Below are 24,772 nucleotides of genomic sequence, written 5' to 3' on the forward strand. Positions count from 1 at the left end.
TTTCTGGAAGAGCTAGATAGGCCTTCTCCAGCTTCTCTTCATGCTGTATAAAATATTCATTTATAGCATGCCTGACTTATTTTCTTTCTCTTGGCAGAAGTCCCTCAATGTACCCCAGTACCACCAGAACATGCACAAACCTCCCAGAAGTGGAACAATGTGGTGTTCATTCTGGCCAGTACCTACTTCCAAAGTTTCTGGAAACCAGCACTGGGGTTATTCCTCCATTTTGAAAACAAAACAAAACAAAACAAAAAAAAACAAGTTGGCTAAGGCTGAAAGAGGTGTTCTTCTATTTCCACCTTCAAGGAAGAATACCCTGCCACTGCACCGGTTCCACCACAGAGTGCCATACAATTTCAAGATTAAATTCTAGAGTGAATCATAATCTCTTCTGCTAAGTGTGCTGTGTGATACTTTACATAAGGTTTCACACAAAGACCTCCTCCTTTTTCTTTAGAGTAAGTTTCCTGTGCAGTTGCTGTGTTCTGTGTCTCTGCATCTTACTGACTGTTGAAATTACCCTTGTCCTGCAATTTTAATTAGTTTTTAAGGTAAGACACAAGAGTTTGAAGAAAGCCAAAGATCTGAACAATGGTAGCATAGAACACATGCTAATAAAGGACAGATTAAATATTCTACCTACAGAAAACACTGTGTCTGACAACTGAAATAAGAAATAAAAAAGAAACAAAACCATAAAGCCCCATGATTTACCAGTAATTGTCAGATTAAGGAGATATTTGAGTAAGAGCATGACAAATCATTTCTCTCGTGTGCTAAGTGGACAGGTTTAGCTGTCAATTTAGCAAAAGCCTAATCTATTAGCTTCAAAAACTTCAATCTCTTTCTGTCAAATGGAATATATTTTAAGTTTTCCCTGAAAAATATTAAGGTACGAATCCCAAACAGTTAACAGTAATTCACTTAAATCTGTGTTGCAAAATTAAATGCATTAAGGTAATGAAGTCAAGTACCTCACTAGATTCCTTTACATAATTTTAATTTTTCACATTTATTCAAGACATTGCCTTGAAGCGGATGCATTTTCCACTACTCGCATGCAATTGTTGGTTTATATGTATGTGTTACATAAAAGATGTTAAGATTTTAGCAAATTTCTTCATTTTTGATAAAGCAAACACTATTTGTTTTTATATATTGTAATGGACATAAACACTAGTTTTACTAATTAAAAAGACCAATGTTTTGATTTAAACTAGAAAGCAGAAACAAATACAGACTTTGAAAAACAGTCATTGCTAAAATGTCTTGTAACTTCTTGCATCCTCCCCTCAGCATTCAGACCCATTCTTTTCAAGACCTTGCATCTTCATGCAGGATCTGGTCTCATTTCTGTCAGGCTACCGTAGATAGCTGAATCACACTCTGAGCTGCTAAAAACAGAGCAAGCTGCTTTGTCTTGGATATTTCTGAGTTTTCTTCTTATGCAAGTCTTTGAACTTTTTCAGTAAATTTGCTTAAGACCAATAGAGACTTTTCTCTGTAAAGGGACATCCTTGGAATTGTCTTTGCATCTCAGTGTAAGAGTCTCCCTGGTCAATAGACATTTACTTAAGGCTGTACTTTGGACTTTCAGGTAAGGATAAATTTTAAGAAACAACAGAAATGTTGTAATTGTATAGATGCCGAGCTTAGCTTGGAATAGATTCATTCATACAGCTTCCAGTTCTCAGATAAAATTATGAATTTACACAAAGCACAGGTAGTGTGACCAGGTCACTCTTTACCTTATCTTGGTTAAACTCTGTCAAGTTCAGTTCTTTCAGACCTAATTTCGGAGAGCTTTCCTTTCCCCTCTTTCCTTCTTCTTTTTCCCAACTTCTCCTTTAAGATGAGTGTTTCTGTGAGAACTAATCTCAAGAGATTTTAATCCTGCTTAATATCACAGGGCTCACAAAGATGTAGTTGAGTGCTTGACATAATACACAATCTTTAATCAACAGACTTAAAAAGTATAGGAGATTGAGATGGAAGAAGATGAAAACATGAAGAAAAATAATAGAAACTAGGAAGATAAGATGAGACAAAACTGAGGGGACAAATTAGTAAACTGTCAAGGGAAATATAAATAAACTTATCATGAAACAGCCATAGAGTTTCTAGTTTTGGCATTCAAATGTTAGAAAGCTCCACTGAAAAGAGAAAGCAACTTTATCTTGAAGGCCACAGTAATTAAGAAGTCAGTGACTTTTCTCTACACTGAGTTTACAGAGGTGAATTGTTAAAATTCCTGATTAAAATTCCATATGTTTTTTCATTCTTACATTATATGGTTTAGGGTCTTTTCTGTCCGTTCCAAAGACTCGCATTATTTATACAACTGTTGTTTAGTTAACAGTGGCAATCCCCCACTCACCATCCCTTTCAACAAACCTTTCTCTTTGCAATATCACCATTGTAAGGACTCCTATCCTTCTATAATAATAATAATAATAATAAACAAACAAAACAATTTACTCTGATTAATTAAATGGTTTTCATATTAACAAAAATGAAGAGAAAAATCAACTTAATTCCATGCCTGATTGCTTAAATAGTCATTTATACAAAGCTGTGGTCATCAAAGCAGGTCATTCCTCTCCCCCACTAAATCAACACCCTCAGCAGCACTTATTGCAAATGTATTTATTTTCTTTTATTCATAACACTACTGTAAAGAAAGAGGTTTTAGAACCACTTTGACTGCTAGTTCAAGCCACAGAAGAGAAAAGAAAATCAGAAGAATGTAAGAAGAGCATTTTCACAAGGTAGGGTAGCTCATTAATGGCTTTTTGGCCTCTCTTTTTGAAATAAGAGCCTGTCACTCACTCACACCATTCTGAGAAAAGGTATCAGTACATTTAATAAAATTGCTGCTGGGTCACCATTTGTAAGGCTTCTGATAGTCTGTTTGAACATGTGCCAAAAAGTCTCAATTTGAAGGAAACCAGAATTATTTCTGCATACCTTTTAAAGAACTTGCATGCGGAAGGTGGATTCTAAAATGCAACCAAATGAAAAGAGATTAATGGTGCTGAAAAACTAAAATGTGTAAGGAATGCCTGCATAGAGGCTGATAAATGCTATCACTGTTAGGAAAGGCTATACTTTCTAAAACCAATTAAAGTAATAGTTTTGAACCTTAAGAATGACCTGTAATGTCTTTAATATAAGAGCTATATGGCAAAGGAGGAAAGTGCTAGGTATATTAGACCACTTGAATTGGTTGAACTCAACAGACTAAACATGACAATGAAAGAGCTTCCCACACAAATTTCTGTAAGAGGTATAAACAACAAATCTAAACCAAGTCATATTATGACTTATATTGGAGACGGATTCTTTATCAGGGACTGTGGTGATAGGACAAGGAGTAATAGCTTTAAACTAAGAAAGGGTAGATTTAGATTAGACATCAAGAAGAAATTCTTTCCTATGAGGGTGGTGAGGCACTGGCACAGGTTGCCCAGAGAAGCTCTGGATGTCCCATCCCTGAAGGTGTTCAGGGCTGGATGGGATGGGGCTCTGAGCAACCTGGTCTAGTGGGAGGTGTCCCTGCCCATGGCAGGGGTGGGTGGAACTAGGTGACCTTTAAGGTCCCTTCCAACCCAAAGCTGATTCTTTGATAATTCTTTGATGTTTCTAATGGATAAATACTATCTCATGATTTGAGATTGTCCATAAGACAAGACTTAAGCAAGGCGCACTAAATAGCAAAATCTTGAAGACTACTAATATATAATATTTTTTTAAGTGAATAGCTACTATATCATGCTTTGCTTAAGTGAAAAAAAGGCTTAAGTATGACGTATTATAAACCAAGTGTTTGAAAACTATTAATATGTAACATCTATTGTCAATGTATTTGGACTCACAACATTTACAGTTACAGGCATTAAAATAGTAGAACTACGGGAAGCATTCCCAAAATGTTTCCTGCAGGTCACTCATAATGTGAAACCTTTAAAGATGGCCTAGAGAGGTTATATTTTATTTCTGTGCTTCCTCTAGAATTAGTGGATACACTAAAACTAAGGGAGTCTTGGTGATCAAGTTATCTTTTACTACATGGAATGCGATATATTTTTCTCTCAAATAATATTGCATTGATTGGACTCACCATGAGAAGAAAAGCTTAGGTATTCTTATTTTTAGCTGTGTGAGAGTTTATTTAGATAATAAAGTGAAGAATTAATTTTGCAGAATAGGTATAGCTGGTACAGATACAATTGTACTAAGTCAATAAAGATTAAGAATTACATTTACTGAGATACAGAATTCTTAATTTTTCCTCTGAGCTTTATCACACCGAAAGGGAGAAAGAGAGGACCAACAAAGGCTTTATTCTCCTTCCATTTTCACTGGCAGCTACTTGGAGATAAGCAGTCCTGCTTCTGAAGGCATCTTCCCAAGAGGTACCAGGCAGACAATGCATTGGCTGATAACTGACTGCACACAATGGGAATTGCTACTGACTTTTGCAACAGTTGAGAAGCCAGACAGAGTGGTACAACAAAACCCTCTCACCAGCACCCTGATGCTCGCTAGGAAACCCACCTGCACTGGGCTAAAACATTGTTTCTGCAGCTAGCTCTGGCTCCTCCTTCTACCACCATCACAGAACACCTGCTCCCTCCTAAACCACTTCAGCTTCTCTTCCTCAGTGGCTTCAGCTATTACACCAAACTCAGAAACAGGGAGGCTGAAGAGCCATGCAAGCACATCGTCTGCCAACTCTGCTACAGTGCTACAGAGGCAATAGCCATCAGCAAAGAAGACAGCTCCTACTGTCTTAAAATGTCATCCCCAAAAGGCTATCCAGCAGAACTACCAAGACAATACAATGTCATAGTATCAGTATTATGCTCTAAACAGAAAGCCTTTTTCATTCTTTTTCCTCAAAGAGCTAACACAGAGCTTTGACATACAAACTTTTATTCAATTCAAACTGCAAATGTTCAACACTTAAGTAATTGAATATTTCATTTAAAGGGTTTTTGGCACATAAATTAACTTGTTACATAAATAATCAACTTCCAGAAAGTTAAAAAAAAAAAAAAAAGTAAATTTGTTGAAATGGAACATACACATTAAAACCTGAAGTTTATTTATGTAAACCAGGAGGACAGAGAACAATAAAATAATTAATACCACTTAGACTTTATGCAGCATTGTCTCACATGGACTGACAATGTAACAAATACGAAGTATTTTGGTGCAGACACACATTTTATGTAAAAGAAGCTTGTGCTGGGCAAAGAGCAAGAAATCAAAGCTTCATAAGGTACTGAGCTCAAGCTTCCCACTGAGAGAACAGATGGAAGAAATGGATGGAGAACACCACAAAACATCAACAAACATGAGTATTTTTTGCGGACAAACTTCACAAAAACAACAAGAAAAAAATAACTGGATTATGGACTTTTTGAAACCATATAAAGATTATATTCTTACTAACCTTCTGTACATGTAAGAACAAAGAAAGAAAAAGCAGAAATGGATGGAAATGTGATATCTGTCAAAAAACAGGTACCAAATTTTTAGTAAATGTATACATGAGGGCTGACAATAAAGTTTAATCTTACTCTAATAGGAGAAGTTTATTCACATGAGATAATTTAGGTAAAGACAAAATATAGGAAAGATGCAGACCCCGGAGGTGTTTGTGGACCATTGTGTTGGCTGAAGCATGACATGACAGCTTGGTAGTACTGAGCACTGGATTCTGCAAATACAGCCTATAAACAGGTGATAACTATTACAACTGTAGGACACAGAAAGTTGTCCAGACTAAGGGAACTTACAAGTACTATGGATTTTTCAAACGTTCCTGTCAATAAAGTACATTTATAAAATCAGAAGAGAATACTCAGTTAAAAATGCAGAAGATGACTGTGGAAAAAAATACTGAAAAGGTTGGAGAACATCTGGACCATGTGAAATGGTAGAATAATGCCAATTTTCTTATGTTGCGCACAGGAATCTAATGATGGTGGTATTATAAAATCACTGAATAAATAATAATTTGGCTGTTAATTCTGTACATCCTTCAAAAAACTCAACAGGGAACCAGCTCACTTCTCTTTCCCTCTCTCCCTGAGAACTGGGGAGCTCTTGCCAAAGCATATGCTCAAAACTGTGATTAAGATAATAAAGACATGTGTAATAAAGATTACAAAGAACTGTGTAATGGTGGTGGAAATACAGTGCTCACTATACACTTCAGGTCTCTCTTATCCTCCATGTTCCTTGGCATTCTTTAAAGCTACTGTGACAACATGGTCTCATCTCTTCAAGTGTTTCTTTTCAGTTACCACTTTGGCACAAATATAACAATTATATATATAGAAATAAGTGAAAAAAAGCATTCTTGTATGAGATACAATCATTATTTGTAATTTAATTATAAAGGGTTGTTATAAACAATAGTTGCAAAACACTTCTCTAAAAACAAAGGTTTTACACACTTTATTGTAGAATAGCTTTAAGACAGGATCATCCAAACCTTTCTGTATGTTCAAGTTAGATAAAAGAATAGGAGACCGAAGTCTTTCACAGAGCAGCTTTAAAAAGGAATACGCAACTGGATTCAGTGTTCAGAAACATAAGGTGATATGTGGATGGAATAATAAAATTACATCTGTAAAATTCTTGTTCCTGACAAAAACAGCTAAGAGGAAAAAAAAAAAAAAAAAAAGACCTAGGACTTTTCATGGTCTTCATGGTCATTTCAATGGCAGGTGTGTTGCAATGGATATTGGCAGTTAAGGAAAGAAAGTATTACAGTGCAGAAAGCAGAAAGGAAACTAAAATGCCACCATATAAAGTGATGTTTCACTGTCATCTGGAATATTTTATTCAACATTGGTCAATGTAGGTCAAAAAATTGAGAAAAGCAAGAGTTTTGAAAGAAAGGAGGAGATTAACTTAGAAATCAAAGGTTTTGGCATTCAAAAAGATTGAATGGACATGAAACATTTAGTTTAGATAAGAGAGGAATGAGAGTGACATGGAAAATAGAAGGTGGCAGGACAAATTATGGACCTTAACGCACAATCCTTCACAAAGACAAAGAAAATTAATGACATTTTAAAAGACTATATTTAAAGCTCGAAGCTTTGAACCCCCACCTCCCCTCCTTCAATTTATTAGCTTAAAATAACTTGACAATTAAGAACACAGTAAATTCTAACGCAGATTGGATATTTCAAAGAATAAACTTTTTTCTTTTTTTCTTTTTTTCTTTTTTTTCTTTTTTTTTAAAGCTATGCAAATTGTCAAGTTTCACTATTTTCCTCTGGTAGTGGTAGAGTGTAAAGCTTTCTCCATACAACCTTTAACACATGCTTATGTACTGAAATCTCAACTCATCTTCAGCCTATTGACATGGAAGCAGTAAAGATTAAGTGATTCTCATCAAATACTCACAAAATCCCTTACTCTAATTCTTACACTGAGTTTACCCCTGACTTTCAAAGTTTTTCATGTCCCTTATTTTTCTTCCTTCTTTGCCTGTACATTTCTCTCCTTACCTTCCACACAACTGGAAATTTTTGTTCTCACTGTGTGGTAAGTGCAGCCTATCACTGACTCAAATCGTATCTCTGTCCTCCTGTTTACTCAGAAACTAAGTCAATCACTGAAGTCCAGTTCTCTCATCACACTGGCATTCACTGGTACATACCTGTTTCATTTAAAATAAATACTAAATTTTGCCTTTGTAATGTCCTACCTTGCCTTGTACCAGATTTTGAATATGTATGTTTATTTGTGTATTATTTATGAATGGCATTAACTGTACAAAACACTGCAATCTGCTTTTTAATGTAAACTTTACTTATGTACCAGATACACAACAGAGATATCAGATAGTTTACAGTGTACGACTATGATCTATACATATAACACAGCACACATATTATACATATTTATATGAGCACCTAAGCATACATATTTAGTAATATTAATGGCTTATGGACCTCAGCATGTGAAAAGGCCTCACTCTGCGATGTGAACAATGTGCACATCGCAGGAAATATCCTAGCAGGAAATATCCAGCCTCAGTTTGCAATCTGTTAAATGCTTAACCAAATGCTGGACATCTGTTAAATGCTTAAAACACATCAGCATTTCTTACCTAGAACAACAGGTGAGCAGAAGACAGGATGATACACATCTCCATTCTGTAAATTCCCATTTGCTTCTGCCTCATGGTCATTTCTTTTGACAGTGAATTCAGGGTCAACTAGTAACTCCTATATCCTATAATTTCTTTGGGACTGATGACCCTTAAAATAAAGATTTAGGAACACGCTTGCAATCTCTAGTTGTGCCCATGTAAACTCACCTTTTGCTTTTGCTCCTCCCCTGCAACAACACAACAGCAGCCTTTCTATATACTCACACAACCTCTCAGCCACACTCCTATGACTCTGGTGGTAAGGATGCAGTTGCACATTTTGTAGACGTTGCTGTTGTTTGTGGCATGTCATGAAACCTTATCAGCATGCATGCTCTTCCAACCACGGCTATATAGTATTAACACAATGACTATATCACAGATTGCAATCAACCACCACACTTTTGCCTTCTTAAACTATCCTTCTGAGGAGGCAGCTTTAGCAGAATACTTAGTATGAACAATGCAAGTCTCTTGTCTTTGTTGCAAGATATGCTCCTCTGACTTGAATAAGGTGATGGAAAGTGAGCAACAGTGAAAGCAACAGAATTTATAGCCTGCATTGAGAAGCCACTTACTTGCAGAAAAGTAAGGATTCATGAATTAGTTTTAAACCAACTCAGAATACAGTTTTAACTGCGAGTTGTGAGTAATACACATAAAACTAACTCGTAAGAGAACATATATGTCTTAAATATTTTCATGTATCTATATATTCCTTTTATTTCTGAATGCAAATGTGCACTACAAAATTCTTACCCTGTATAATGCATATTTTACAAATAACAACAATGAATACATAAGACAAAACTGTTCTCTGCAAGTTCGTTGAAAGAATAAAAAAATCAGATTACGCACATTTCAGTAATGGTTTCTGGAAGATTTGTTGGGATTTCAGTAAGGCCTTTTCCACGACAATCCACAATGTTGTTACTACAGGTGCATGCAGTGGGACAATGCAAGACACTGCAGGATGGAGCCATAAAAGACTGGTGACCTGCAAAAGAAAAGAGTTTCTTCTAAAACTGTATAAACCTGTCAAGCACTAATCCAGTTTACCTCAAAAGTAAAACGTCACACTTTACACCTCCATGAAAAAATGGAAACAGAACTTAAAAGAATAAACATTGTTTCCTATCCATGATTTCAAATTGCATTATTTTAAATACCTAATTAATACCAACATGTTGACACAATAATGAGATTAAAGAAAAATGCTCAACTACTATGCTGGCTCTTTCATCATTTCTCAGTTACTTCATACACTTGTATTCAAAATCACTTTTTTAAAGAAGGCTAAGTGTAGTCCATTTTTAGGTATATTTTATTTATTCTGTGGTTTTAAAAACAATTATTGTTTTACTCAGTTTTCAGAATTATGTGTATTAAAAATGAATGTCAACAGAAATTAATGAACTTTGCCATGAACACTGAAGCTCTTCTCTTAGTTCAGTTCTGCAAATACTCATTAATGAGTATTATCCTTCAGTGTATGCACCAGTTACAGACAAGTTTGGAATTATGACCTTTCCATCCAATCACAGAGATAAATAAATAAGTTTGACTACATAGCTTATACTCTCACTCTGTATTAGCTCAGCAGACTTTCTCCCCCAGTTTAACAGTCTTTCTAACTAGTCAGGTAGCCATGAATTTACACAACTTTGTGTCATCCCCTAGGAGTTTTATGTTAAATTTGGCATTTATAATTACATGTAACCTTAATACTCACATATTTAGATATGTTTTAGGAAATAAATATCTTATTACATTTTCCTGCAAATAGGTTGCATATTTTATAATATATTAAGTAGAGCATGTCATTATTATAGTGATTTAAAGATATAAATTACTGTTTTGTAATGATATGGAAGGCATGAAGACATGAGAAAGGCATGAATCTCCCCCCTTCCCCCTTTTTTCCCTGTTTTCTTTCCTATTAAGGTAAAAAAGCTAGAGACTGTTTTGAAACACCTAGGGAAAACCAAACCAAAAAAAACCACTTCTGGGCTATGAAATCTGTCGTGTTGTATTTTATGTCATATATTAAGATAGAAAGGGTACACTGATAACGTATGACATGTCACTTTAACGTTGCAGCCAGTGCTGTTCCTATTTACAACTTCGAATGACTGTTCAAGTTTTATAATTACTCTGCTGGAAAGGCTGGTCTTTTGAGATAGTAGTTTGCAATATAATCATTTGTTTTAATGTTAAGGTATCTGTTACAAAAGTGCAAACAGCTGCCAAAACTAACAAACAGAAAATATTTCACCTATCTTACTTAAAAAGCAAACAAAAAACCAAACAGTGATCCAGAGATAAAACATGGTCATTCCCCATCTTCAAAATCAGCATTAGTGTCCAAGTTATAAAACTATGCAGTTTACGAACAAGATACATGAAGTAATTTTGTTAGGAGCTCTTTTAAGTATACATAAAAGGCTGAAGTATGGTAAGAATGTGGTTATCATTTGCCATGTTAGGATGTCATGGTGCTTTATACTGTGATGTTAGAAGCAGTTCAGTATGGATAGAAACTGCATAAAGCTGTTTAAAAACAAACAAACAAACAAAACCACAAACAGATCTGTGTAAATTTTGGCATATTTGGCAATAGCGATCTAGGGGTCTGCAGAAAATTAACTAGTAGAAGCAGTCCTGCTGAATGAATGAACAGACAGCTATTTTCCAGTTGTTTTTCAATATTTTGAGGAACCTTGAAACAGCAGGTAAAGTTTACAGAAATTTTTCAATCAATTTTAAAAATATCTAAATAAGAAAGATAAACTTGCCTTCTTCCTCATCTAGGAGACATGAATAAAGGAAAAAAAAATAAATAGAGAAAATGTGATTAGTATTGAATCATTTGTCATTTTGTCATTTCACATCAGAAAACAACCTGATGCACTAAAGAATCATAAGAATCACTTGGGTTGGAAGGGATCTTAAGGATCATCTAGTTCCAACCCCCTGCCATGGGATGCCACCCACAAGATCATAAAAGCATACCAGTAACATTCAGAAGTTTATTTAGGCTTCAGAAAACTGTTTAAACTGAAGTAGAAAAATAAAAAAGAAAAAACAACCTGTTTTTTTTTTTTTTTTTTATCCTTTTAACTAAAGTCTTTTTCCTTAGTACTAAAAGGCCTTATGTTCTCAGTCCGTGTATCTTTTACTTCATTTTCTGTTTCTCTCCCCACTCTTCATGATGGCTATGCAGCATTCACACAAAATTTGTAAGTACAGAAGCACCACGACAGAAGATACAAATACTGATAAAAATGATTAGCTTCATTAAATTAAAAAAAAAAAAAAAGACAAAAAAAATATGCAAAAGCTAGCAAGGTGTAGCATGAACAGTCCCTGCTGAGCTGTTGTCAGGCCGTGCAAATGTGCTGCCCTTACCACTACAGACGAACTCCCGTTTCTGGACCTCCGCCACGTTGTGCCCCCGCAAGTGGGCCGGGCCCATGCACTGGGTGTAGAGGCCGACGCGAGGCCGCTGCCGCAGCCAGTCGGACAGCCAGGCCAGGTGGCAGTCGCAGTAAAGGTTGTTGGAGTGAAGGCGACTGCATGAGAAGAAGCGTGACCATATGGTTAAATTGGGGAGAAGAAATAGAAGAGCAACCCATCCTTCCTGTTCCCCCCTGTAGCACCAAACTGTGCTGCTTTACTAACAAAAATCATGAATGAGTGATTAATGTTTTACGTCTTTCATTAAAAGTCTGGGAGTTACAGGCTAATAAACAAAGCTTATAAAAGCAGCAAAATGACCTTTTAATTGTGGTCTAAATCACAAAAAAGATGAAGACTTCTTAAGAAAGTAAACTACCTATAGTTTCTTTCCTCTTGTCTGAAGAAAAAAGTAAACACACAAGAGCTTGAAAGCTCAGAGGTCTTAGTCCAGATATGAACAAATGATGAATAACACAGAAATGTCCAAAGTAACACATCACTGTAGTGTCCTATAGTGATAATATACTGTCAAAAAGGAAGAGTTAATAAAAGATTTGGTTTCCAATTAGATACATCTAAGTCTGTCCTTTATCAGTCTCTATAGAAACAGCCTGAAAAATCCCTCTAACAGGTCATATTCATTTTCTGCAGAACAAGACAGAGTAATAACTCAATATAAAACACCTTCTTTCACATCCCTTTTCTGATTTCCTCTCTTTTTGTTTAATCGCAGAAAGGGGGATTAGCTACTTTTGGCTCCTAGGGAAATACAGCCTAAGCAATGCCTGAAATTTAAAGACCAAATGGCAGCAAGCAATGGAATTAAGGAAGTCGCCTCTTGGTTGGCAGAGACCGACACAAGACCACGGCTCCTTGCCAAGTGGCAGAAAGCACTTTACCATTGATAAAACATCAGACAAATGCATTCACTAAATTTGGTAAATTACTTTCCTCTGGCTCTAACTTTTCCCTGGCTCTTGCGTTTTTCTCAAACTACAGAAAAAGACATCCACGGTTATAAATCAAATCCTTACTCAGAACCATCCATAACAGAATAATGTCATTTTGGTCCCTTTTAGATAATGTGCTCAATCCTAACTAAATCACTGGAAAGAAAGTGCAAGAAAATGAGAATTTAAACAAGAAGTCTAATTAGTCCATAGAAAGTCCTTAAAGCAACATGAATTGTGCTATAAACCAACAAAACCAAAAGACTTTAACTCAGTGTTTTTTTTTTTGTTTTGTTTTGTTTTTTTTTTTTTTGTTTTTTTTTTTTTTTTTATTATTTACAAAAAATGACTAGAATTAAAGGCAATGCCTTTTCCTGCACTGATTCTTGTGCGGGTGCTTTGCAAACATAGCTCAGAATACAGCATACACATTCAGTACAATCTGTGGCCAGCTGTAGGCAAGAACACCATTGCGAATCTGAACTAATGCCGTTGAAATTAATACGGTTATACAAGCATATTCGGACTGCAAATGGGATATTACACCTATAATCTAGGACTATGTGCCTGTTTTCTTTTGCTTCTAAAATATTCAAAAAGATAAAATAACTCACAAAAAAATGTAAATGGTAACAAAACTTGCTAATTTGATTCACTGTAATCTGGAGTTCAGAATATAAACTGGATTTCAAAGTTTGAAAGAGGAACAGATGGATATTCAATTTTTCAAGTCTCAGACACAAAAGAATTAAATGAAATTCTATTCTCAAAATATAACTGAGGCCACCAAAAGCCCATGGTCAGTACAATTCAAGAGCTCTTGCATTTATCCAAATGAGAATAGTTACAAGTCTGTTATGAAGTCAACAGAACTACTCACCTGAGTGCAGTTTTTTCAGTTACTGATGTTATGCTAACTTAAGTCAATAGCACTAATGATTTAAAACATTTGTGCAAGTAAACATGCATAAAAGAAAATGGACAGGCTCTTTGCAAAATTAATTCTTTAACAACAAAAGCTACTCTTGAACTATGATGGGAACATCCCATTCATTTCTGATTACCACTTCAGTGGAAAGTCTGTTTGACAGTGTGTCAGAACTATACCTTGAGAGAGTCTGTTTTTGTTGATTAACACAGTGTACGTTTATTCTTAGTTCAGTATAAACAGAATAAATAACACCAAATTGTATCACTTGCATATACACTTTTATCACTGTGTTTTGTTTTAGTATTCTTCCAGTATAAGAAGTATTCTGCAAAAGTCATAACCTCTAAAAATGGGAACCTTATTGTAAATGCTGACACAACTTTAATTATAATAGCACTACTGGATGATCCTATAATTTTATGTTACAAAGAATGTTGGAGAGCCAGTTTAGTTTAATTAGGTCTGCTAGCAGTACAGTAATAAAAGCATAAAGATTTCCCATTTATCACATCTGACAGCCAATCAAAGATTCTTCCATGTTCCTAAATGAAATGTGACCTATTCAATAGCTCAAAGTAAAACAAATTTTTGACTTTCAAAAAACATCAATTTCTTACTCTATGCAACTGTAAAATATAAAAGAGAATCTCCCCTGCCCCCACCTTTTTTTTTTTTTTTTTGTAAGAACGTGAAGCTTTTCAGTGAACAAATGCAACACTATGGAACACCCAGTTGGGAAAAGGCCATGAAAACATTCCCATCACCCCATACCCTAAAGAAATGGGGTGAAAATAATACAAATGTTTCTAGATCTCCTGAGTTCAGATATTAGTCACTTGACAGTACCTTTTAGGGTTTTTTGGCACACACACACAAAGATCATGCTCACCAAACTCAATATTATTTTTGACTGAGAGTATGCCATCTCCTCCTGAATATGCATTTATAGGCCACTGACAAAACTTGATTGAGGAAAAAATGTTATACTGAACACACTGGGTTGATAATGATGGCAGCCAGCTTCCATGGGATTACTTACAAAGTTCTGAGTTTGGGCATATGATTGAAACTTGCAACAGACAGTCGGGTGATGTTGTTATTGTTGAGAGTGCTGTGAAGTAAAGAAGAAGCATGTTAACATGTTACACTTACATGTTACACTTATTTATGTCACACTGACTACACTTTTTTTTTACAAGGCATGGCTAATGAAGAACAAGGCGTACTGCTTTTAGACATGGCTATTGGGGAAATAAGACCATGCTTTGAGGTCCGCTTTGGCTCCCTTTTCAATCCCTGTTAAAACATTGTGATTTGACCATTCCATTAATAACCCTAAGTAAACAGAGACCCCAGTAACCTATGATCAACTCAGAGGACAGAAACAGAGCTTCTGCCACTGTTAAGACTGGTAATATTAAGAGTTAAGACTGGTAACATTAAGTTAAGAGCGTTAAAGCCAAGACTGCCATCTTGACGTAAAGAAGAGTTCCAGAGTATTTTTGGAGAAAAGTCCTAGGTTTTAGGATTCTGGTCTCCCTTTCTAGCTTCTGAGAGTTCAAGATCTGCCTTTTTTTTTTTTTTTTTCCCCATGAATCTTCTGAACTTTTCAGAACTGCAGTCAATTTTTATACAGAACAGTGTTGCTGCAGATGATCCAGAGCTGCATGAACAATAGGTGACCTTCTGCTATACAATGGAAGGAGGCGGGAATGTTAATTCTCTAACAGATAATTTACATTTTAGACAAGGTGCCCAGAACTTGAGACAAAAACTAGGAATAAATCTTAATCAATTGTTGGCTGGCACAGAACTGTCACACACAGTAAGTGTAGTTTGTAAAGATAATAGAACTGTATGAACGATCCTACAGTTAACTATTGTCTTTAGGCTGCAAATAAAATGCAAACAAGCTTGACTCCAGAACAAGGAAACAAGTACAGAATTTACAGTTTCAGCTTAGAGATTACTCATTTGAATACAATAGAGAATATGCTGTATGGTTGTAAACACAATTATGAGACTAATAAATAATAATTTGCACTACCCAAATCTTTTTATTTTTTCCTTTTTAAAACAAGAACTATTAAAAACAAACAGAACAGAATGTAATTTGTGCATGTTCTGAGTAAATTTTAACTACTCTGTGATCCCCAAACACATAAAGGTAAACTCACAGCACACTGAACAGCATTAAACTATATGCTTCCATATTAACCAAGCAATTAATTACTGGTGCAATGTGCTGCATTTTACCTTTGTGTGCTTACTCATTCAACATCCTAAATGTTTTCTTCACTATGCATAAGGCATCTCCCCTGTGTGCCCTCAGGACTACATAAACAAAGAGGAGATAAATCAATGGAAATAAATAAATAAATAAAAGGGGGGGGGGCGGGGGGGGGGAGTGGGTCAAAATCATAGAATCATAGAATCATAGAATATCCTGAGTTGGAAGGGACCCTTAAGGATCATCAAGTCCAACTCTTGACAAAATGGAATTAAAAAAAAAAAATGGCCAAGTGGGAAGTGGGTATATCTGCAAAAGGTGTCTTAGTAAACAAATGACAGCCTAGTAAACAAACGACAGAAGACTTTTCCAGGATTTTCTTAGTGTCCACATGCTAAATGACAGCTCCAATACTTCTTTCTGCACGACTTCTTAAAAGGTTTTTAAATCATCCTTTTTTCAATTAAGGGAATGGAAACAAGTACATATTTCCATAGCTGTTAACTGTTTAAAGAATGTACATCTATAAAAGGTTTTAATTTTAAATTTCAGATATTTTGTGTTTGACTTGCTGTTGTGTATACAAGAGCTATTAATTTATCTTTTTGCAAGGCACAGAAAGACATAAGAGTTGATGTAAGAGATAAATAAGAAATAAAACCATTTTTATAGCTACTGTAATCCAAAATGCTTGATTTCATTACAAATCTAAAATTAATTAAAAAAAAAAAAAAAAAAAAAGAATTTGCTCCATACTTATATCTAAAACTGTTACACACTATTGCAAAAAGTGTGATGACAGAAAACATTTCTTGAATTTCTTAGATACTTTATTATTTTAATATGGCAACACAATATATTTTCTCATAGTCAATGTTTGGCTAAAATCAGTATGGCTGATTTTCTCTTATATAAAGAAAGAGCAAAAGGAAGAACAAAAAAATAAAATTTCACAGAAACCTGCTAGCAAATTAACAAGTGGGCAGGTTTATATCTAAATTTGCTTCCATCTTTCCAAATTTCATGTTGATTTTGTATCTTTAACATTAATAGTCTCCAAGATTCTGCAGTTGTCTAACCAATTTATAAGACCTGTTACTTCAAAAAAAATTGAAAAAATTCAAATTGTAACTAAAGACTGTTTCAGGCCAAGTAACTTTAAAAATTTCTTAAAAGCTTCAACATATAGTTTGAAGTAATATACAAATTCTGTGCTAAGAATAATTAACTTCAAATGGAAAGAAAATACATAGTCTTTATACTACTCATTGTGTATATATTGTGGTGTGATTTGCATATCTCTAATGCTTTATTGGAAAGCATTAGTCATATTAGATGCATACTTTCAGTAAATGTTCAAAATATCTCTTTAAAATTTATTTTCTAAACTGTCATTGCTTATCACACAACATAAGTCAGGATATACAACTTGTAGTTGTATATTTGAATACTAATAGTTAAGGTATATTCACAAAATTCTAACTACCTACTTTTTAAGCAGATGATTATTTTTATATAGTTCTGTTCCCTTTTGCATTCATTGAAATCAATGTGAATTTCCTACCATTAACTTCTACTGGCAAGAATGACCTTTTTAGACTACTAAAAATCGTGAGCTTTAAAAACTACAAATATTCAGTTATATACACACACATGCATACACATTTAACGCTTCCAGATGTAAAGGCTCATATTAAAACACATGATAACCAGATTAAGTCACCACTGGAAAAAACATGAGATACAAAGATAAAAATCTCACAGAACATCAGATTTACTGATAGAAAATTAACAATTTATTTTATTGCTATACTGTAAAATAAATAAATAAATAAATAAATCAGCTGTCAGAACCATTCACTCATAAGTAAGATCAACTATTGCATATTAAAATAAAACTTTACTGCAGTAGCTCACACATTCTTAGTTTCTTGTACATATTATTGGACACTATCAGTAACTAATCAGTAAAGGTATTTTACTTCAGAATCTTACAAGAAAAAAAAGAAGCTTCCTCCCACCCCAAGGTGAGATTTACCAAGTGTTATTCAAACTAACATGAAGTAACTCACTGATTCACAAAGTCTTTCAGCTCCCTTAATAAAAAAAAAAAAAAAAAAAAAAAAAAAAGCACAGAAAAAAAAACGTGACATTTTGACTGTCAGAGAAAATATTTCAGGAATGTGTGCTGTGTCTCATATTCTTTGGGAATGGAGACACTTTGCTCATTACAGTCACTATTTTCAGGTCAGAGGTCACTGATGATAATTTTGTTACCTTTAACCTCACTGAGGGCAACTTTAAAACAGTAAGAAAAAAGTATGCAAAAGAGTATTTTGTTGTATTCTGAGTAGAGGGTATTCTGCACCTACAAACCTTCAATGACATAAAATGATATTTTCTGTATATGTTTTATACACATACCCACAGGAATTAAAATCAAAATTTCTGTTTAATATGGACAGGCTAAACATCTCACCACATAACAACAGTATTTTGCTAGGAAAGTGCCTCTTTGAAGACATCTAGATTGTCAGATACATTTAGTATATTGTTCCTTAAGTAGAGAGGCTAAAAGATCAAACTGATGTCAGACTGTACAACAAAGGCAATCCTGAAAACATTCAGCACTTCTACAGTGATGTATCATTTACAAAAAGAATTGGATTCATTAATGCTTCCCTTCCCTTTTAATAAGAAATATATTATTTTCTTACGGTATCTACATTATACTTTTTTTTTTTTTTTTAATTTTAATTGTGTAGTATGGTTGTCTTGCAGAGTAAAGGAGCATCTCTGTCTCCCCAGATAATTTTACCATTTTATAGCACATTGCAGTGGATTATTTTAAAGACATCTTTTCACTAGACCATTCTGACACCAGGCTGCAGCTCACAGATAAGCTTTTGCATTAGCACTCCCCAGATATCAAGCTCTTGCTAAAAGTCAGAGATACAAGAAATACTTACAGCACTTCCAGGTCGCGTAGAGCCCTAAATGCCCCATCTTCAATACAGCTGATCTGGTTGTAATCCAGTTGCCTGTTAAACAGATTAGGAAGGTATTTGTAAAAGAGATGAGCACTGGCAGTGCTGTGTGTGAAGCAAGCCTCCTGAAGGGTCTGCATGGCCAGGCCACACTAGCTGAAATGCTCTTGCAAATACACCCGTATGCTTAAGACTGTCATACACCATGCCGGCCTGGATGCTGCCACAGAAATCTCTTTTTGTTCTGAACTGTCTGCGCAAAACAGCAGCTCCAGGAGAGCTCCAGTAAATAATAACTGCACCTTATATTAAATGCCAAAGGAATGCAATTTCATTACATCAAGAAAAGCTATCCATTAAAAGCTCTCAGCGTCATCTTGCTGAAACAATTTCATTAAGGTAAAGGACGGTAAATCACTTAATGTCACACGCATCCCCTCGGTGACCTAACAGAATCCATTTATCAGAGCAGCCCAGCTGCATGTTAATTCCCTGCGCCCTGGCAGGAGCGAGCGAGGGACCACTTTTAGGGGTGCATTTGCCCCAGATGGGAGGTGTGGGGCTGAGGGTGGGGGTTTACAGTAATTGCCTTCTAGAATGTTTCCCAATGTAGAAATATTAATGTTCAAGGTATTTACATACCCAGTTAGCTATATCCTTTAATTCTGCTCCAAATGAAACTAGCATTTCTGCTGCAAGCCTCAGTGTGTGATTTTCTGCATAGTTTGTTCTCTCTGCAATTGTATGCAGATAGGATGTTGCCACAGAGCACTTGAATTCTGGACGTAAAACTCAGCAATCCAACCCATACATTATTAATCTTTAAGTATTAAGTTATGAAAAATTTACATTCATTTCTCTGAAGAATACTATTACTTTTTCATTTCATAACATTGATACAGTACATATTGCACAATTTTAAAAAGTCTGCTGAAATTAACCACCGTGCAAATACAAAATCCCAATTTCCCTTGTTATAAGCTTCTTCTATAAATATTGCCTATAAATATAATTCCTATAAATATGCATTTTGAGGCACAACTTGCAAGGAAATACAATCTCACTTTAAACAACCAGATCTTCAAGCCCGACACTTGTCAGTATCAGATAAGATGTATGAGTAAATATGTGTGAACATTGCTAAGAAAATGAACAAAATACAAATGAACTCTGCCCTCTCTGTCTGCAATTATAGATTAGCTACCAGGGCTAATGAAGCTTTTACTAAAGCATTTTCTGTGATTCTTCTGAATCTCTGATAACCTTTTACTTTATTAATAAATCATCACACCCACTGTTGAGTGTGAAGTCCAACTTTTATAAAGTTCTTATAGTTTCATCGATATTTTTCATCTGAATTACTACTATGTAGGAATAAAATATTATCATAACTATAGCGGTGTCTGTGTTTCTTTGTACTGAAAGCTATACTGAAATGCAAACTATAATTTCCTGAATATGATCTTTAATCATTTTGGTGCAATGTTACAGCACCAGTGCTGCAGTGTTGGAATATTAAAGCCTACTTTCTCAGGCTCTTTTCATTTTTACTAATTAATTTCATTTAACAATTAAGTTAATAGCCTTTTTATTTTAAAGAGGTAAAATATATATACAGTACAGTTCTTTAACCTCTTGAACAATTTATCAAAGCTATTTAAATTAGTACAATGGCATGAAATGCTACCCTTGACACGATACAAAAGAGAAATTGTTTCCAGACAAATTGGAAAAATCTTTTAATGCCATCGAATTTGCCTAATGCAGTCTGCAGGTTAATCTGTAAAAGGGTGAGCTGTATGTTTGCCCATATCTTATTATCCTTAGCTGTCAATGTATAAATCAGTGCTGACACAGCTTCTTCTAAATCATCCATATTATACACAAAGGAAAATCTTTTAACAGTAGAGTAAGCACTTGAGCAAATCTTGTCCTACACAAACTGAAAGGCAGATTTCTTCCACTGGACTGGCAGCAGTTGTGGTGCACCTGGAAACCTTTGGATGTCTTCCTTTAGTGAATCACCATTACCACTATGTTAGTGAATGGTGAGTTGTTTTCATTTAAATTTTCTTACCAGAAAGATTACTTTGTTTTTACTGAATTGGTTTAGGTTTGGGGGGAAGGGAGTTTTATGGATGGGGGAGGACAAATATTTCCTGTGTTTCTAAATTATCATTGAAAAATACTACTTTTTTCATGTTTTAGATGGTCTTCCACCATGATACATACATAAAAAAAAAAATACTATGAACAATTGGCATAACATTTTTTTTAAGCTATGAAAAGTAGCTTTGACTTTGAAGACTGTGTGTATGGCTTGAATAGTAACTTAGTAACTATCTGTTAAGGTAAAGATATATACTGCATATATAACGCAAACAAAATGTTAGACAAATGTTAGACATAATCAGTGTATCATTAATGTATAATTTCTCTCTAATGGACATACTGAAGCAGTCTGAATATTTGGGGTAAGGCTGTCTCCTGAGAGCAAAATGCGTGAGCACTGTGGCTTCAGACATAAGCAAGAGAGCAAAAAAGTACATGTCTCAAATTTAAATGTTTTATCATTTATTTTTTTTTAGCACGATGACTTTCAAAACCATATATTAAAATAACGCTATGTGCTAATAAAAGCTTTTCTCTCCACTAAGTTATTGACTATACAAATAATACTAACTTAATTTTAGAGCATGTTTTTTGGTTTTCATTTTTTTTTTTTCCATGAGAATTTCTTTTGTTCTTTACACATGATTGAAATGCCCTGAAAAACAGAAGCTGACCAGACATGGACCAGCACATATACCCATGGCCCATCTTCATCCTACCCCACTCCCCAGTCTCTCTTCATGTTTTTTTTTCCCCCACCATCTCTACAATGGGTCTTTTCTATGTGGGACCACTTCCTCTCTTCGAAAAGTTGCTCTGTTCCTCTACTTTTCTCCCTCCAACTTTCCACATAGTAGCTAATTATGTTGGGCAATGTGGTTCCTGGAAAGCTCATAAAATGCCAAGCAACAGCTGCTATACTCAAAATATTTCAGATGTCACAGAGAATTAATTATTTTTTGTACTTTCAGCATTACCCAGGTATTTCATATACTTACTATCTACTGCTATTTAAAATGTTACTGTTCATGGGTAGCAAAGACCATTCAACTGATAAAAAAATGTGTTTCTTAAAATATTGTTTACTTATTGGTTTTGCTGATACATCTTACCTTTCTTTTTTCTGTATTTTTTTTTAAATTTTTAGCATATGTTGTCTACCAGATGACAAATAAATAATGATAATTAAAAAAAACCCTTATGTCACAAGAAGAGTATTTCATGACTAACAGAATACGTAGCATACATTTGAAAACTTCTATTCTCATACAGAAAAAAAATAATTAATTTGTATCTGACTGACAGAGAAAACATTTTTTCCTCATGGAGGCTGAGTTTAAAGTTACAACATTTTCAGTCTATGTCTACTTTACTCTCCTGCTCTTCAGCACTTGAGGACACACTGTGGTCCAAGGCAAGAAAGGCACCATGCAGATTTAGCTTCTTTTTTGCTCACAAATAATTATATTCTACTAATGGATCAACTTAATGGTAAACATATTTAAGAAGTCATCAGCAAGAGTCAGAAACTTTTCTAGATCCCTGCTGTGTCTTCCTCAACAGTAAACATTTAGAAAAAGTTTCTAGTTTTAGCACACTGTATGCTGTACTTCATATATATATATATATATATATATATATATATATATATATATATATTTTTTTTTTTTTTTTCCTTGGGAAAAGAACAGAGTGCAGAATATTTATCATTGCAATAGAATTTTTGGAAACAGTCACTATTTTAATTTTTCCCTGTATTTTTTATAACAAAACTGGGTTATGCTTTCCTATTTCTCAATTCCCCTCTCAATTTCACTTTCAAGAGGGATCAATAATTTCAGAGGTATTAGCTGAGAAAGATGTAACATAATTGTGCAAAAATTTATTCTAAGTCTTTAATCAAACTTCAGAAAACTGTTTGTACCCTGTGTCTGTTTATTTCTATTATTCAGAGGTAAAGTATTTTTATCTACATGCACTTGCTAATGTAGTTCATTTTGTTCTATCCTAATACGTCTTGTAAAACATTTTGAATGCATAATATTCTAATATACATTATATACCAAATATATACTTTTTCTTTTAACCCAAAATTAATAAGCAAAGCTTACAAAAAACAAACAAACAAAAAACTCTAAATTAGGCATACATACTGAATAAACTATAAGAAAAAGGAGAAAAGATTTATAGATCCATCCTCTCAAAATTACTGAGCACTTCATTTATCTAAATCCACAAATACTCTCCAGGAAGAAAATGAAAAATAAAATAATAATGATAACAAGGAGAAATGGAAGACTTGTGTGAAAAGAAGCAAAACCACATAATGAAACATCTGTAATTAATGTAATGCAAAGATATTATGACATAAGTATGACTTCACAGAAATTATTTAATTTAGCCAGTTAGATGGCAAACAGCCTCAAGACTGTTACAAATGGGGGAGCAAATAGGTTCCTATTCTAGTGTGGAACACAGGGTAAGCACATATCACATGAAAGTTGTTAGAACGGTTTATTTAAATAATAATTATAGAATCTTTACTTGTAGAGCCATTTCTAGTTAGTTGCTCTACAAAAAAAAAAAAAAAAAAAAAAAAAAAAAGTCCTTGCAAGTCTCCTCTCAGCGTGAATATGTTTAGTAAAGCAAAGGCAGTCTTGCTTTCCAAAGTAGTGGAGATGTGTAAAGGCCTAAAGGCTCCCGAGAGTTCAGTCAAGTTCTGTGTGTATCTTAGAAGGTCAATAGAAGCATAAACTAATTTTCTCCAAGATTTAAGTCCTCAAACAGAATTTGCATTATTCTCAGGATTGTTTTATTCACTTATGTACTGTTATACAAATAAATACCAATTTTGGACAGATTTTTAAATTTTAACCACTTCAGACTTTTCATTGGTGTTTCAAGTGCCAGAAGAACACTTGCAAGAAAGTTTTCAATATGCTTTCAGAGAATTCTGATTTGAAACTCACCTTCAAAGCCTGATTTAAAAACACAATTAACAATGCATAAGTGATTTGTTTGTGACTAAAAGGAAACATTTTTCAGCAGGCTAATTTTTAGGTAAGTAGTCTTAATAATAGCATTTGGCTCCTGTGTTGAAATGGTCTTTTATTGAAACAGTCAGAAAGAAAACATTTTTGCCTCAAGATTATAAATTCTCTGATCTATTTGGCAACAACAGTTTTAGGCATCACTGGAAAAGTTTACCTATGCTTTCTGTTAGTCCTGCAGAGAATTTTTTTGACTTTACCAAAAATCTTAAACATGCATGGAATATATTAATATACAGTGAAAATTCTTCTTGATGTGTACCTGCAATATGGGTAGCTGTACAGACAAGTATTTGAATTAAGTTTCTGACTAGTAGTAGGGGTTAGAAATACGTCGATTCTAAATTATTATAGCATTTGGATTAGCACTTGTGCAGATGAGCAGACATACACTTTCAGTTGCAGTGGAATTTTGTGCATAATCTAAGAAGAAACCAGTAAGAGAACACCTCCAGCAGGACTCTCAGCAGGCCTTCAACTGTTAATAAAATTGAACTTCAAGAAGTCTAGTCATTGCCAATCAAGATAATTACAAAATTCAGTTATGCCTTTAGTGACAAGGCTAACTTTAAATATTTCACAATAGGCCCAAAAAGGCCTTGGAGAAACAGCAAGTATCATAATATTATTGAAGATTTTGGACAAAGATGTCACCTCAAAGATGAGGTGACAGCCATAGTATCCAACAGCATCCCTATGATCCACCACCATCATTACCTACATCATGACTGTCCGCTTCCCCTTTCTTTTCTGACCCAGGAGCCACTGTCCCCATAAGCTCTTTCTTTATGTTCTTTTACAGGGGGTAGAAGAACACAGTCCCTCTTTAGCAGCCTTTGCTGGAACAAAAATTCTCAAGAGGACACAACTG

General features: G+C 34.5%; 1 protein-coding gene across 10 annotated transcripts in view; it reads right to left on the bottom strand.

The window, feature by feature from the left end:
• SLIT2 (slit guidance ligand 2) overlaps nucleotides 1-24,772 on the bottom strand; it is a 257,708-nt gene that overhangs the window by 82,415 nt on the left and 150,521 nt on the right. For all 10 annotated transcript variants that reach the window (XM_072037740.1, XM_072037743.1, XM_072037736.1 and 7 more), the window contains exons 6-9: nucleotides 18,722-18,793; nucleotides 14,562-14,633; nucleotides 11,591-11,754; nucleotides 9,041-9,179 (exon numbers count right to left, since the gene is read on the bottom strand). In XM_072037740.1, the coding sequence (XP_071893841.1) occupies nucleotides 9,041-9,179; nucleotides 11,591-11,754; nucleotides 14,562-14,633; nucleotides 18,722-18,793 (447 nt within the window). The remainder of the gene's footprint in view (nucleotides 1-9,040; nucleotides 9,180-11,590; nucleotides 11,755-14,561; nucleotides 14,634-18,721; nucleotides 18,794-24,772) is intronic.

This window comes from Anas platyrhynchos, chromosome 4, assembly GCF_047663525.1.
Source record: "Anas platyrhynchos isolate ZD024472 breed Pekin duck chromosome 4, IASCAAS_PekinDuck_T2T, whole genome shotgun sequence".
Classification (NCBI taxonomy): Eukaryota; Metazoa; Chordata; class Aves; order Anseriformes; family Anatidae; genus Anas; species Anas platyrhynchos.